The 13,147-nt window shown below is 45.5% G+C and overlaps 1 protein-coding gene across 5 annotated transcripts in view; it reads left to right on the top strand.

The window, feature by feature from the left end:
- LOC102463861 (palmitoyltransferase ZDHHC11) overlaps positions 1-13,147 on the top strand; it is a 90,777-nt gene that overhangs the window by 10,104 nt on the left and 67,526 nt on the right. The window contains exon 1 of one of the 5 annotated variants that reach the window (XM_075921560.1): positions 10,848-11,379. The exons of 3 other annotated variants lie outside the window; for them this stretch is intronic. In XM_075921560.1, coding sequence (XP_075777675.1) covers positions 11,221-11,379 — 159 coding nt within the window. In that variant the 5' untranslated portion in view covers positions 10,848-11,220. Of the gene's footprint in view, positions 1-10,847; positions 11,380-13,147 lie in introns of those variants that run through there. One more of the 5 variants, XM_025179703.2, reaches the window with a different exon arrangement.

The raw sequence follows: 13,147 nt of genomic DNA, 5'->3' as shown, positions 1-13,147 counted from the left end.
CAGGCACAGGGTACGTCTAGACTACATGCCTCTGGCGACAGAGGCATGTAGATTAGGCTACCGGACATAGTAAAATGAAGCGGCGATTTAAATAATCGCCGCTTCATTTAAATTTACATGGCTGCCGCGCTGAGCCGACAAACAGCTGATCAGCTGTTTGTCGGCTCAGCGCGATAGTCTGGACGCCTCTATGAGGCATACCTGGGTGGTCGACAAATACCTTTGATGTCGGCAGGGGAGCGTCCAGACTATCGCGCTGAGCCGACAAACAGCTGATCAGCTGTTTGTCGGCTCAGCGCAGCAGCCATGTAAATTTAAATGAAGCGGCGATTATTTAAATCGCCGCTTCATTTTACTATGTCCGGTAGCCTAATCTACATGCCTCTGTCGCCAGAGGCATGTAGTCTAGACGTACCCACAGTCCAAGACCTGACCGTAAATGACTATATGGGTATGTCTACACTACAGAGTTAGTTCGAACTAACGGACGTTAGTTCAAACTAACTTTCATAGGCGCTACACTGGCGCTCCGCTAGTTCAAACTTAATTCAAACTAGCGGAGCGCTTAGTTCGAACTAGGTAATCCTCATTTTACGAGGATTAAGCCTAGTTCGAACTAGCTAGTTCGAATTAAGGGGTGTGTAGCCCCTTAATTCGAACTAGTGGGAGGCTAGCCCTCCCCAGGTTTCCCTGGTGGCCACTCTGGCCAACACCAGGGAAACTCTATGCCCCCCTCCCGGCCCCGGACCCCTTAAAGGGGCACGGGCTGGCTACGGTGCCCATGCCAGGTGCAAGCCTGCCAGCACCCAGCCAGCAGACCCTGCACCTGGCACGGCACAGAGCCACCCACCCGATGTCCCCTCTTCCCGGGACGAGGCTGGCGGCTCCCAGGAGCTTGCCCTGGACCGCAAGAGGTGGGCACCTTCCTTGGCTAGTGTGGACATCGTGGACCTCGTCATGGTAAAGTGGCCCCTACCACTACCAAGGTGGGCGAGAGAGCATCTTTATTTTTATGGCATATTAAAATAATCTATGACTCACTCGCTCCCGCCATCACCACTTATTCCCCTATGACTGGAGAGGTGTTAAGTACATGTGATAAACAATCTGTTCCATCTTGTATTTAGCTAAGATACTCTGAGTACATGTCCCAAACCTGAAGAAGAGCTCTATTTTAAACTTGTTTCTCTCTCCAGCAGAACTTGGCCCAATAAAAGATACTACGGGGCCCAGCTCTCTCCTCGCCCCCAGCTGTTCCTTCCTCTCCTGTGGCACTCTTTCTTCTCTCCCCCCGACCCCTAGCCACGCCAGCCTGGGCACTTTTTCCCTCCCTGCCCTGCCTGCCCCCTTCACAGCCCCGACCGCACCACTCCAGGCCCTTTCTCTCCCTCTTACCCCCGCTTGACTGTGGCCTAACCCTAACCCTTCCTCTCCTAGCTGAGGCCACGCCAGGCCTGGTTCTGCCCCCAATGGCCGGGGAAAGCCAAGCTAAAGTGCGCCAGGCCTGGCTCTCCACGTGGCCACCAGAGAAGGCTGGGCTGGCAGTGGGTGGGGCTTGGCTCCAGGGATGGGGCTTAGGACGGAAGAGGCAGCGCTGGGGGATGGGGAGCCCATGCCTACCCCCAGCCTGTGGACACTGTGACATGATGATGTCACTTTGTCATCCCATAGAAAATTCTTTTTATATAGAGAGATTAACTCATAAATCTTTTATTTAGTGTTTGCTTGTTGATAAAGAGGTATTACAGCTTTCCCCCCATAAACGTCCATCTAAATACTAGGGGTAGCTGTAGGGTTGCCACCTGCCCAGGTGTTACCTAGACAGTCAGTTGTTTGGTTTTTGTGTCAGGTGTTAGGATTGACAGGTGTCCAGTTTTCCACCAGAAAGTCCTGTCAGAAAGGGAACTTGACAGTTCTGTGACTCGTGAACTAACTGTCTAGATACTGAGGGCTGAGGAAGGTGCTGGATCATTAACCCTCACTAGCACTTGCTCAACTAGGGCTGCCTCCTGCTTGCCATCAGGCTCCTTGGGATGATCCAGTAAGTCATGGGGGAGAGGGGAGGAGAGGAGGGAAAAGTGCACAAGGGGGACAGGGTCTGGGGGAAAAACAGGGCAGAGCTTCAAGGGACCAGGATAATACACAGTCAACAGCAAAGGGTAATGTGGGTGAAGTGAATATAGGTGAGTTTGAGTTTAGAGCATGATCCACAGGAAGAGAAATGTCATTCCAAAGGTAGGCAGCACCATGCAAAGGAGAGAAAGTGAGCAAGATGAGTGAGCAGGGGAGGGCCATGGGAAAGCTGTGCAGAACCTTGAGTTGGGACTAGAAGTCTGAAATTCCCATGGAAAGAGGCAGACACGCAAGAAGAACTATGATATGGTCAGGCAGCTAAAATGGAGTTTATTTTAATTTTTCAAAATTGAATGGTTGCCCCATTTTAAAGTATATTAGAGTTGAAAAAAAAGTATATTAGAATTGTATATTACAGAGAAAGGCAACAAAAATTATTAGGGGCATGGAATCACTTTCCTATGAGAAAATGTTAAAAAGACTAGATCTGTTTAGTTTAGAAAAGAGATGAATAAGGGGTCAATTGACAGAAGTTTATAAAATCATGACTGGTGTAGAGAAATCAAATAAGACAGTGTTATTTGCTCCTTCACATAATACAAAAACCAGGGATCACGCACTGAACTTAATAAGGAACAGGTTTAAGGCAGACAAAAGGCATTACTTCCTTCACACAACCACAGTTGAACTTGTTGCCAGGGATGCTGTGGAGGTCAAAAGTCTAACTGGGTTTAAAAAAAAATTAGATAAGATCATGAAGATAATGGAGTAGATCTATCAATGGCTACTAGTTAAGAAGGACAGGAATGGAACCCCAGATTTTGGGAGTCCTTACATCTCTGACTGTCAAAACCTAGGACATTTAAAATGCAGAGCCGCAGCGGTCCCGGACCGGCATGAGTCAGGACTGAGCTGGGCTTGCTCAGATCCAGCTCGTGCCAGGTCCAGCAACCCTTGTCCATGGCGCATCCTAGCAGGGAGCTGGGGTCCCCCTCAGACAGGGGCTGCTGCTGGAGCAGCCTCCCCTAACCCTCTCCCCCACTGCTTCTGATAGAGGCAGCAGCACAGGGGGAGCAGGCGGTACTGTGGAGACGGTGCTTGGGGGAATTGGCTTTTAAGCCAGCTCTCCCCAGCATCGGCTCCTGTCCCCCTCCCCTTGCTGCCTCTGATACAGAAGCATGGGGGGGGGGGGGAACAAGTAGTCAACTCAACTACCGGATAAGCTTAGGCTTACTGGGGAGTTGACTATTCGACTACTTGCATACATCCCTAGAGAAAAGTCATCTTAAGATTGCAAGATGGAGGCAGAAGCTACAAAAGTCCAAGGAAGAAGTAGTCCCAAAAAATGGTGATGGTAGTGGGAGATGCCAGCTCTTGCCATGGCCTCCATGTTTTCAGTGAACATTAATATACATAGTAGGGATGCCAATGTATAGTCCACTACATGATTAATCAATAAGCCTGGGCTTACCGGTTTATCTTATCAACTACACGCATTCCCCTCCTTTCGTGGAGCAGGAGCCGGTGCCTGTGAGGAGCTGGCTTTAAGTAAGCTCCCCACGAGCACCAAATCCACCTGCTCCTTCTACCACCGTGCTGCTGCCTCTGATAGAAAGGCAGCAGGGGGGAGGGTGAGGAGGGCAGGCGGGACTGGTGTGCACGGGGAGCTGGCTTTTGGCTCTTCGCGTGTGCCAGCCCTGTGGACCTGTCTGCCCATCCCCCTTGCTGTCTCCTCCAGAGGCAGTGCGGGAGGGCAGGCAGGAGCTGGTGCTGGGGGGAGCCAGCTTAAAAGCCAGTTCCCCCCAGCACCAGCTCTGCAGTGTTGCCTACAGCCCCCTCCCCGTGTTGCTGCCTCTATCAGAGGCCTCTATCTGCGGCACCCCAGAACACTATAAGGTAATAATTGAATGGTTGTACGGTGAGCCTCCATGGCTATATAAATTGCTAGACAGGAGAGAGACATTAGTTAGTGTGACAAGTCCCTCTGCAACAGAAAGTGTTACATCCTGCCCAACAGAAAAGACCAATTGCCACCAGATAGACTGTGGGGGAATGTTAAACAGCATAAAAGACTTTGTGGCTCTGCATTTCTCTCCCCTCTGAAGAGGAGTCATCCTTCCGCTGAGTGTACAGCTCTGAGCACAAGTGAGGAGGAAAATAAAAACCCCTCAGAACAAAGAATTGGATCTTGATGCTGCTTGGACTCTGGTGGGCAAAGTTAGTAGGCATATACAAGAGATCCCCAGTGCTTACCCTGAATTATCTCTAAAGGTCATATAGGGTACGTCTACACTACATGCCTCTGTCGGCAGAGGCATGTAGATTTGTTTATTCAGCAAAGGTAAATGAAGCCGCGATTTAAATGATCGTGGCTTCATTTACATTTACATGGCTGCCGCGCTGAGCCGACAAACAGCTGATCAGCTGTTTGTCGGCTCGCCGCTAGTCTGGACGTTCCCCCTGTCGACATCAAAGCCCTTTGTCGGCAGCCCCGGTAAACCTTATTCCACGAGGAATAATGGGGCTGCCGACAAAGGGCTTTGATGTCGACAGGGGGAACGTCCAGACTAGCGGCGAGCCGACAAACAGCTGATCAGCTGTTTGTCGGCTCAGCGCGGCAGCCATGTAAATGTAAATGAAGCCGCGATCATTTAAATCGCGGCTTCATTTACCTTTTCCTACAACCCTAATCTACATGCCTCTGCCGACAGAGGCATGTAATCTAGACACAGCCATAGAGTTTGCTTGTTATAGAAAATGTGTTTACTTTCTGAACCTTAAGATTGTAACTCCCAGGGTATTTCTTGCTACTAAATGATGAACTAGCACTCGGCTGATCCATCATCGGTTAACACGTTGTTAAGGTAGCCTCACACTCTACAAGACAGCATGGACTGTGACTAGAGGGAGGAACACCATAGACGTTCATTGTGAAGTTAGGGTACAGAGTGGCGGGCTCAATTGGAGGGAGGAGGAACATAGAGTATTTTCCAGGGAACTTAGTGGAGCCAATGGTGGGCGCTACTGGCCCATCCTGGTTCTAAGCCTCCATGAGGACAAGCTGCTTTTCCAGAAAATCCTACAAGTAGTGGACAAAGCAAGAGGCCAAATGATGTTATAAGGGAGCATTGCACAATTTTAAACAAGCATGTGCTCTAATAGATAAGCAACCTAGTAATGTTAATTGGGACAATGTTAAGTGAGGAGTTACTGTATTTAATAATTCTCTATAGTTTTAATAGACTTGATGATAACAGTTGCTGTCTCTGGTGTAAGGTCTAAGGTACAAATGAGCTGAGGTAAGTGACTAGTCCTTCAGGACTGAGAGAAACCTGAATATTGTTGTGCTTCTTAAAGTAAGGGACTGTCTATCACAAGGGTAACCTTACCTTGGTGGCAAAGCAGATTGGACTATCTGTGACTGCAGGCTAAGGCTGTTGTTGTGCCTCAGGAGTTTAGACTTGATGGTTGGCTGGTGAAATCTAAGTATAAAACTCCAAACCAATTTGAGCTTTGGATCCTGCTTCTTAAGTCTGCCCTGAAGTTGGTACTCATGCTCTTGAGACACTGCAAGCAGCTTTTCCTGATGCTATGAGGGAAAAGAAATAAAAGGACAGAAAAGGTCCCTTAGACTTTGGAAGGAAGAGACTTGTGCTGTGGAGAAGGCAGAGGCCACATTGACTAGAGGGGATTAACAAGATAAGTTCAACACATTGATTATAGATGGCTGCTGAAGGAGCTTTGACTTAGAGGGGACAAAGAAGAGTGAAAGTAGGAAAGAAATGGGGCTGAGTGAGGATTTCTTTGAAACGGGGGAAATAGCATTGTTTAATGGAGAGGGGTGGACAGAGTGCTACCAAGACATCGAGGGAGCAAGTATCATTAAAATATGGGATGAGGATAATTTGACAGGTCAAGGACAAAAGGCTATCAGTAAGCAAAATCAGAGTAAGAAGGAGTGGGTCGGGGATGGAGATCTTCTCCTATAGGCTGTCCACTTTTGTGCCTTTCTTGGGGAGAGGGGTTCCTATAAAATATATGACACTATGAAGTTTTGAGTTGCTTGCTCTATAGGAATGCCTCTTTTATCTTGTGGTGATGTCTAGCAATTAAAAAAAATGAAGGCAACAGTCTTGAAGCTGGAAATGAGTGACAGGGACTGGATCACTTTATGGATCACCTGTTCTGTTTATTCCCTCAAGGTATGTCTACACTACAGTGTTAATTCAAATTAAGCTAATTCGAATTAACCCGTCTACACACAAAATGCGGTTCGAATTAGCATTTTGCTAATTTGAAATACTGCATCCCTACTGACTGGACACAGAATTGGATTTAAGGCCAGCCAGAACCAGTTCAGGCAGGGCATCAGGTCAGGAGTGTCTGTGTGTGGCTGTTGCCTGAGGCTATCTGACACTTGTGCTTAAAGAGAAACCCCTTCCCCCTGGGCAGCTGGTTCTTAGGTGTCCCTGCTTGCTTGCCTGCCTTGATGAGGGACAGAAAAAAGCATTTGTATGTCTGCGTGCTCTGGTTGCCCTCATTTGGGACACCACATCACTCTGCAACACGGAGCCGGAGCTGCCCCTAGGCACTCTGGTGCTTCTCGTGGATGTGTTGCTGCAAGCCTGGCTGCACTTTCTCCAGGCTGCCACCCCACAGGTCTATCGGGGGGCTGTCAGTATCCAGGAGGCCCTGCAGGAGAGCTTCCACCCTGAGGAGCACTAAGAGCCTCCCTGGTCTGCCCCACTGGGGGCTTGTGCCTCATTCCTCCCTCACGTCCTTCCATTTCCCCCCCCCCCCAAACCTCCCTTCCTGATGTCAAAGAAAAACACATTTCTTGACAAAAACAAACTCTCTTTATTGACCAAAACTGGGGTGGGAATGAGGGGGGAAGAGGGAAACCTGGGAGGAGGAAGCTGGAAGGGGAAGGCAAGGGCAGGAAGGGGGAGGAGAAGCTCAGGGTTGGAGGTCTTGCCGGACCAACTTGATTTTCATGCAAACCTTCTCTTGGGTTCGGATGTGGCCTTTGGTGGCCAGGCGGACAGATTTCCTGCCGTAGACGGTTGCGTTCCTCTGTCTAGTGCGGAGATCACGGACATTGGGGGCATCCCCCCAAACCTGAGTACGGTCCACCCTGATCTCCGCCCTGGACCAGGAAGGTGCCCGCCTTCTCCAGGCCCTGGCAGGCTCCTGGGAGCTGGCAGACTGCTTCTGGGGTGCAGTGGAGGGCTGGCTGCTAGTGGCTTACTGGCTCATGTTTTGGGGCCACTGGGTTGGGGCAGTGACTGCTGGCTCTGGGCCGGCAGGCTGGGCGCTGGACAGGCCAGAGTCTGTGGAGCTGTGGCCAGAGTCTGTCCCTTTAAGGGGCTCCAGGGTTGGGGGGAGGGAGAAAAGTTTTCCTGGTTTGGCCCAGAGTGGCCACCAGGGGAAACTGGGAAGGCTGAAGGTCCCCTATTTCAGAATAAGCATCTACATAGCGCTTATTCCGAATTAGCTAATTTGAGTTAGGCATCATTCCTCGTAGAATGAGGTTTAACTAACTTGAATTAAGTGCCCCGCTATTTCAAATTTAAATAGTGGTTTGCTTGTGTAGACATACCCTCAGTGATGTTGGCCACTGTTGGAAGACAGGATACTGGGGTAGGTAGGTTTTGATCTGACCCAGTTTGGTCTTATGTTCTAATCATAGCTTAGTGCAACTAGTTGAAGTTATGACTGCACAACTACTTTGTGGTCTGACAGCAAACACTTTCACAACATTTCCTGTGTGTGCAATGTTAGGCTGCTGGCTGAGCATCTACAATAGCTTGAAGATGGTCATAAAGACTTAAAATAAATTCATGCCCACTAAAAATAGTTGGTTTTTATTTCCTGATTGCATCCTGTCTTCACCCAGTTGGTTTCATGTACACATTCAGATTGATCTAAGCTCCATCTTCCCTATCTCCAGTCGTAATTTCAACCAGGGCTCAGATTCTGGAAGCAGATATTAGAATGCAGACCCCTCCCTGCCTTTGTAGAGTAATTAACTATTCTGGAGTGCTCAACTGGAGGCTCCTTAGATTTTGAGAAACTGTTGAGTATCTACTCTCTAAATATCAAGTCCCTTAAAGGGATCTCCAGTCCACTTAGCCATCCAAAAAGTAAGCCACCCCAAATCACTAGTCACTTCTGAAAATCTTGGCCAGCCTTTTAAAAATTTGTTTCATGTTTACTAAATTGTTGTAAAAAGATTTTCAAAGTTCTAAACATTCCCCGTGTGGTTTTTTAGCAATGTAGATACTTTTTGCTTGTTATTGATTTTAACATTGGTCATGTTTGATATACAATTTAATTAGCAATTTAGAGTTATGTTAACTTCTTTAATTTTGGTGGAGACCCTAGTGCTTGGAAACGTACCAATAAATAACATGAGCCATTTACAGGCCAAATATAGTGCAACAGTGGTTACAGAAGAAAGCAGGGCTTTTTCCCCTGTGTTCTGCCTTGCATTCTAGGTAATTGGAGAGGTATTTCTGGCTCCCCTTCCACTGACAGTAAAGTAGGAACAGTTAAATATAATGCCTAAAATATAAACTTTATTTTCTTTTTTGAAAAATGTATTACTCACCAAAAGAGATGAAGGTACGTGAAATTGTTTATTTGCATTCATTTTGTTAAGATATCTACGCCTGATCTAACTTACTTCCTTTCCAGAATTAAAGAACTGTGACACGCATTCCAGGGTATTAAAGAATTAAACTAATGTGCCTGAAGTAGGGCTGTAAAACTGGTTAAAAACATAACCATGTAACTGCTAAAATCATAGCAGTTTCAGAGTTACAAACTCTGTAGGCTCTATAGTATAAAACTTTATACTGCAGAGCCTACAGTAAAGCCGCCTTCCTAGGAGCAGGACTGGCAGGGGCTGCTTCTGGCCCTGCTTCTGGGAAGGCTTTGCTGCTGGCTCTGCAGCCATGCTCTGCTCCAGGGAGCCAGCCTGTACCCTATGATGGTGGGAGAAGGGGGCGGTCACGGACAGGGGCTGCTCCGGCAGGCCCCCATCCAGGGCAGGAAGCTGCTCCAGCCCCTACTAGTTAACCAATTAATTTTTACATCCCTAGCCTGAACTGATGTAAAATTTAAGTCTCCTGATCTATTAGTCTTGGAGACAAGTGGTACTTAATCTCCTCTAAGTGAGATTTATTATGTTGGAGTGGTAATGCTAGATACACTTATAAAAAGCAGTTTGGTTCAGTAAAACATCAAAATGCTAGGCATATGGTATCTTGAACTCATATCAGCTGTAAAGGATGACAGGTAAAATAAATCCCACTACCTTATTGAGAGCAATTTTGTAGCAGATAAACAATTGCTTGCCTGTCACTAATTTCATTAAGTGTAAATGAAACTTAATTTAACAGAGATATCGTAACACACATGCATAAAGTCAGATCCTTCCCCTATAACCCTCACCCATTCCCCTGATGCAAAGCCCTACTAGCCAAACATGGTACAAAGGCATCTTACAGAGGTGTTACATTGTGTAATTGGGGGCAATGGAGCTGGTCCATGGCTGCTGTTGCTTCTTCAGTGCAGTAGCATCTGTGGGTAGGGGGAATGGCTGATGATTTTGCATAATGGCAGAAATGCCTAATCAGTTGGTGGCGTGTTAAGCTCTGTAGAACAGAGCTTTGCAGAGTTCAGGGAATAAGGGCCTTACATGCAGGTTGCATCAGTGCTGCCCTTTCCTTATATTTTCCCTGTCTGTCCTAGTGTCACCATCCAACCTGGGTGATAGCTCTGGCCTAGTGGGTTGTTACAGGTGTTGGAGCTTGTAGGAGTTGCCACTTCTGCAGCTTTGGGGGAGATGAAGAGTTTAACTCAACAGCAAGTATTAGGGCTGCTGTATGAAACGAAGAAGATGTTGGAAGTAGAGGAAGCTAATATTCATATTGGGTAAAACTTGAGTTATAAGCACTTCAAATTCTTTCTCACAAGACTCTCTGACAAAACTTGAAAAACCCTAAACTCAGCTCAGTGACATTTCTCTGTACAGATGTAACATGCTAATTTTTGAGCACTGCATCCCATCAAAGCCAACATTTCAGCTAATGTTCTAGGCATCAAGGGGAAGAAGACTGTTGTTTTTTGGGGGGAAGAGGAATTGGGAAAGCAGAAGACAGAAATAAGGGACAGAAATTCCCTACCACCATCACCTCTGATCTGTTTTGTACAGCCACCAGTTTTAATCATTTCTGTAAATGTCTTTAGATTAAAGAACCAGTTGATGGTAGCTATTTACATCTTCCAGAACAATAATACTCACTGGCTGGCCTAATAGAGTTTAACATGTTGACACCCTAAATGACAAAAAGGAAGGAAATAAGAATGAGGATTGGGGGATTAGGGAGGCATAGTGGGAAATACGGGAGTGCACAGAAGGCCTGATGGGAAAAGAGAATGCCTAGAAGGGGAGGGCACAGAGAACCTAGCCTGAGAGAAAAGCTAAATGGAGACTATGTAGAAACTCTAGATGGAGAGACAATGGGGATCCCCTGGTATGGTCAAAGGAGCAGAGACGCACAGAGCACCTGGTGTGAGGAAGAGGATTTAGGTGAGAGTTTCCAGGACTTGCTGAAGTAGAGAAAGGAGGGTGGCCCCCACAAATCTTGTAGAGTGGAATGGAGGGATGTAAAGTGGCCGTAGTGTGTGCAATGCATTCAGCTACAGAAGCAATGAAGTATGTGACTCTTTAGTTGATTTTTGCTGTGTCTGTGGGAAGGGAAACTGAAACAAAGTGTGTGCAGTCCAGTTTTAGAACTGCCTTTGAAGATGGAATCTTTTTATTTTTTAACTTTTATCCTGAAAATGTTAACCTTTCACTCAGATGTGCGCACAGTTGCTGAGACTGGTCACTTCCTCTTGTGGTTTCCTCTTTCTTTAACTCTACATTTTAGAACACACACGTTTCTCTTTTAGAATTGAACGGAGAAAAAGATGTGCATTACGATTCATTTTATTTGAAAGAACTCTTGGAGCTTTGAAAAGCCTTTAGTCTGACATAAAGGAGGGCTGAAATTTCGCATTAATCTAGTCAAAAGTCAGAGACTTCATGAAAGCAGAGAAGGATTATTTTCCTTTCATTTTTTGTTGTTGTTAAAGAAGATGTGTGACATGAGTTCACCTACTTGCTGTATTTCTGATGTTTGCAATCCGCAAAGGTCTAGATTCATAAGAGGATATCAAAGCATCTTGTTATATCATTATAAACCTTTGGGATTTGTTGATCATTACTGTCAATGCTGCTGCATATTTTGGTACTGGGTAAGTTGGATATTTGTTGTTATATTTTGTAATATATACTCAGATTTGTTTCAGACAGATGTGGAAATCTTTTTCTTTATACCTCCCTCAAAATCTTTAATAATTTAGTAAGTGTAAGATAAAAAGTAAATCAAACCTGAGTAGAATTTAGAATATAGCAATTAGGCAGGAGGATCAGAGTAAGTTTCTAGTGCTTTATAGCTGCCGGTTGAGTACCAATATTACAGGTTGAACCTCTCAAGTCCAGCACCCTTGGAACCTGACCAGTGCCGAACCAGAGAATTTGCTGAACCACAGGTCAATATTGTCTAGCAGTGTTACCAACACTTCCACTGCTTATTAGGCTCTGAGAAGACATTTAGAGGTAAATTAGAGCTAAATAATAGCACAGAACACTGAGAGCCAGGACTGGTGTCTGTAAACAAACTTTATGGGACCATGGGAAACTTGGCCACACCTATGGTAAGTGGACATCAGGCTAACTAAAATCATGTTGGACCTCAGATTATGCTGGACCAAAGAGTACCTGACGAGAGAGGTTCAACATGTACTCATTATTTTAATGGCATGTACACATTTCTAAAGACCACACGTAGGAATATCATATGTATTCCTACTATGCTCTTTTTGAAATCTTGACACCCTTTCCTTATTTCTACACTTTAATATCAGTCAATAATTGGCAAGGTGTGCTGTTGGAGGCTAGAGCTCTTTCAGCAATTGTCCATTTCTGGGATGACCTGCATTTCTATTAGCAGGGCGTATCTGAACCGCAACAGAATAAACTTTGGGATCAGACTGCTTGTAAAAGTCCTATGTCAGAAATAGTTTTTAAACATTTTGGACTTTGATTCTGTTTCACTGTAAATAGTATGTCACTGTATCAAACTTTTGAAGATGCTTTAAAATCCCAGCCAAAGAAAAGCCTCTTCCTTTTCATGAAAATAAAAAAAATTACCAATGTGTAGAACACTGTGTGCTCTGGATTTCCCAAATAACTTTGCTGTGATATACATTGCCCTGTTTCACAAATGATTTGTGTTTTCATTCGTGACTGATTTGGAGGACATTGAACATTTTATACATGGCCCTCCTGCTGCTTCATCATTTACCTCCAAGTAAGATGATGGCTGCCAGAGATCGTATTATTTACCAGAAGTAAAGAAAGTAAGAAGCCTGACAAAAATGGAGAAAAGGGGGGGGCAATATTACTGTATGTTTGAGAGGGATTTGCTCCTTATGGGTTACTTATGGCTGCATTCCTCCAACTATTTCTGTTAGAATTTCTCCTGGATCCATTAGTCTGGCATCAACTAAGTTCTAAGTATTCTCTTGATTGTGTTACTAGATGAAGACTGCACAGGCAGTGCCAGTTTGCTTACTACTTTTGCTTTTACTAGTTGCTTTAAAAGAATTCTTGAAGAGGTGATATGATCACCAGGTAAAGGATAAAAGAGCTACAGTAATGTGTCAAGGTGAACAAGCTTTGGTTTTCTATTACTTTTTATAGGTGTCGCAGCATTTCATAGACCTTCCTGAGAGGTCTCCTGATAGCATGACCTATGAAAATTCATAGCCTCCTCCACTACAAAAAAAAAAGAGGAGGGGGCATGTTTGTTGAAGTTTATACTTTTGTCCATTTAGAGTGAGGTGGTAGCAGTGCAACCTCAAAGAAATTGTTTCTTTTTCAGTGTTTGGCCAGACAAAATTACAGGCCAAATTAAAAATAAGAAAATAATGTGAAGATGTGCATAAACCCTTTGCTTTA

This window comes from Pelodiscus sinensis, chromosome 2 (assembly GCF_049634645.1).
Source record: "Pelodiscus sinensis isolate JC-2024 chromosome 2, ASM4963464v1, whole genome shotgun sequence".
Taxonomy (NCBI): Eukaryota; Metazoa; Chordata; order Testudines; family Trionychidae; genus Pelodiscus; species Pelodiscus sinensis.
The sequence above is the reverse complement of the archived record's forward strand: the minus strand, read 5'-3'. Positions and strand labels throughout refer to the sequence as shown.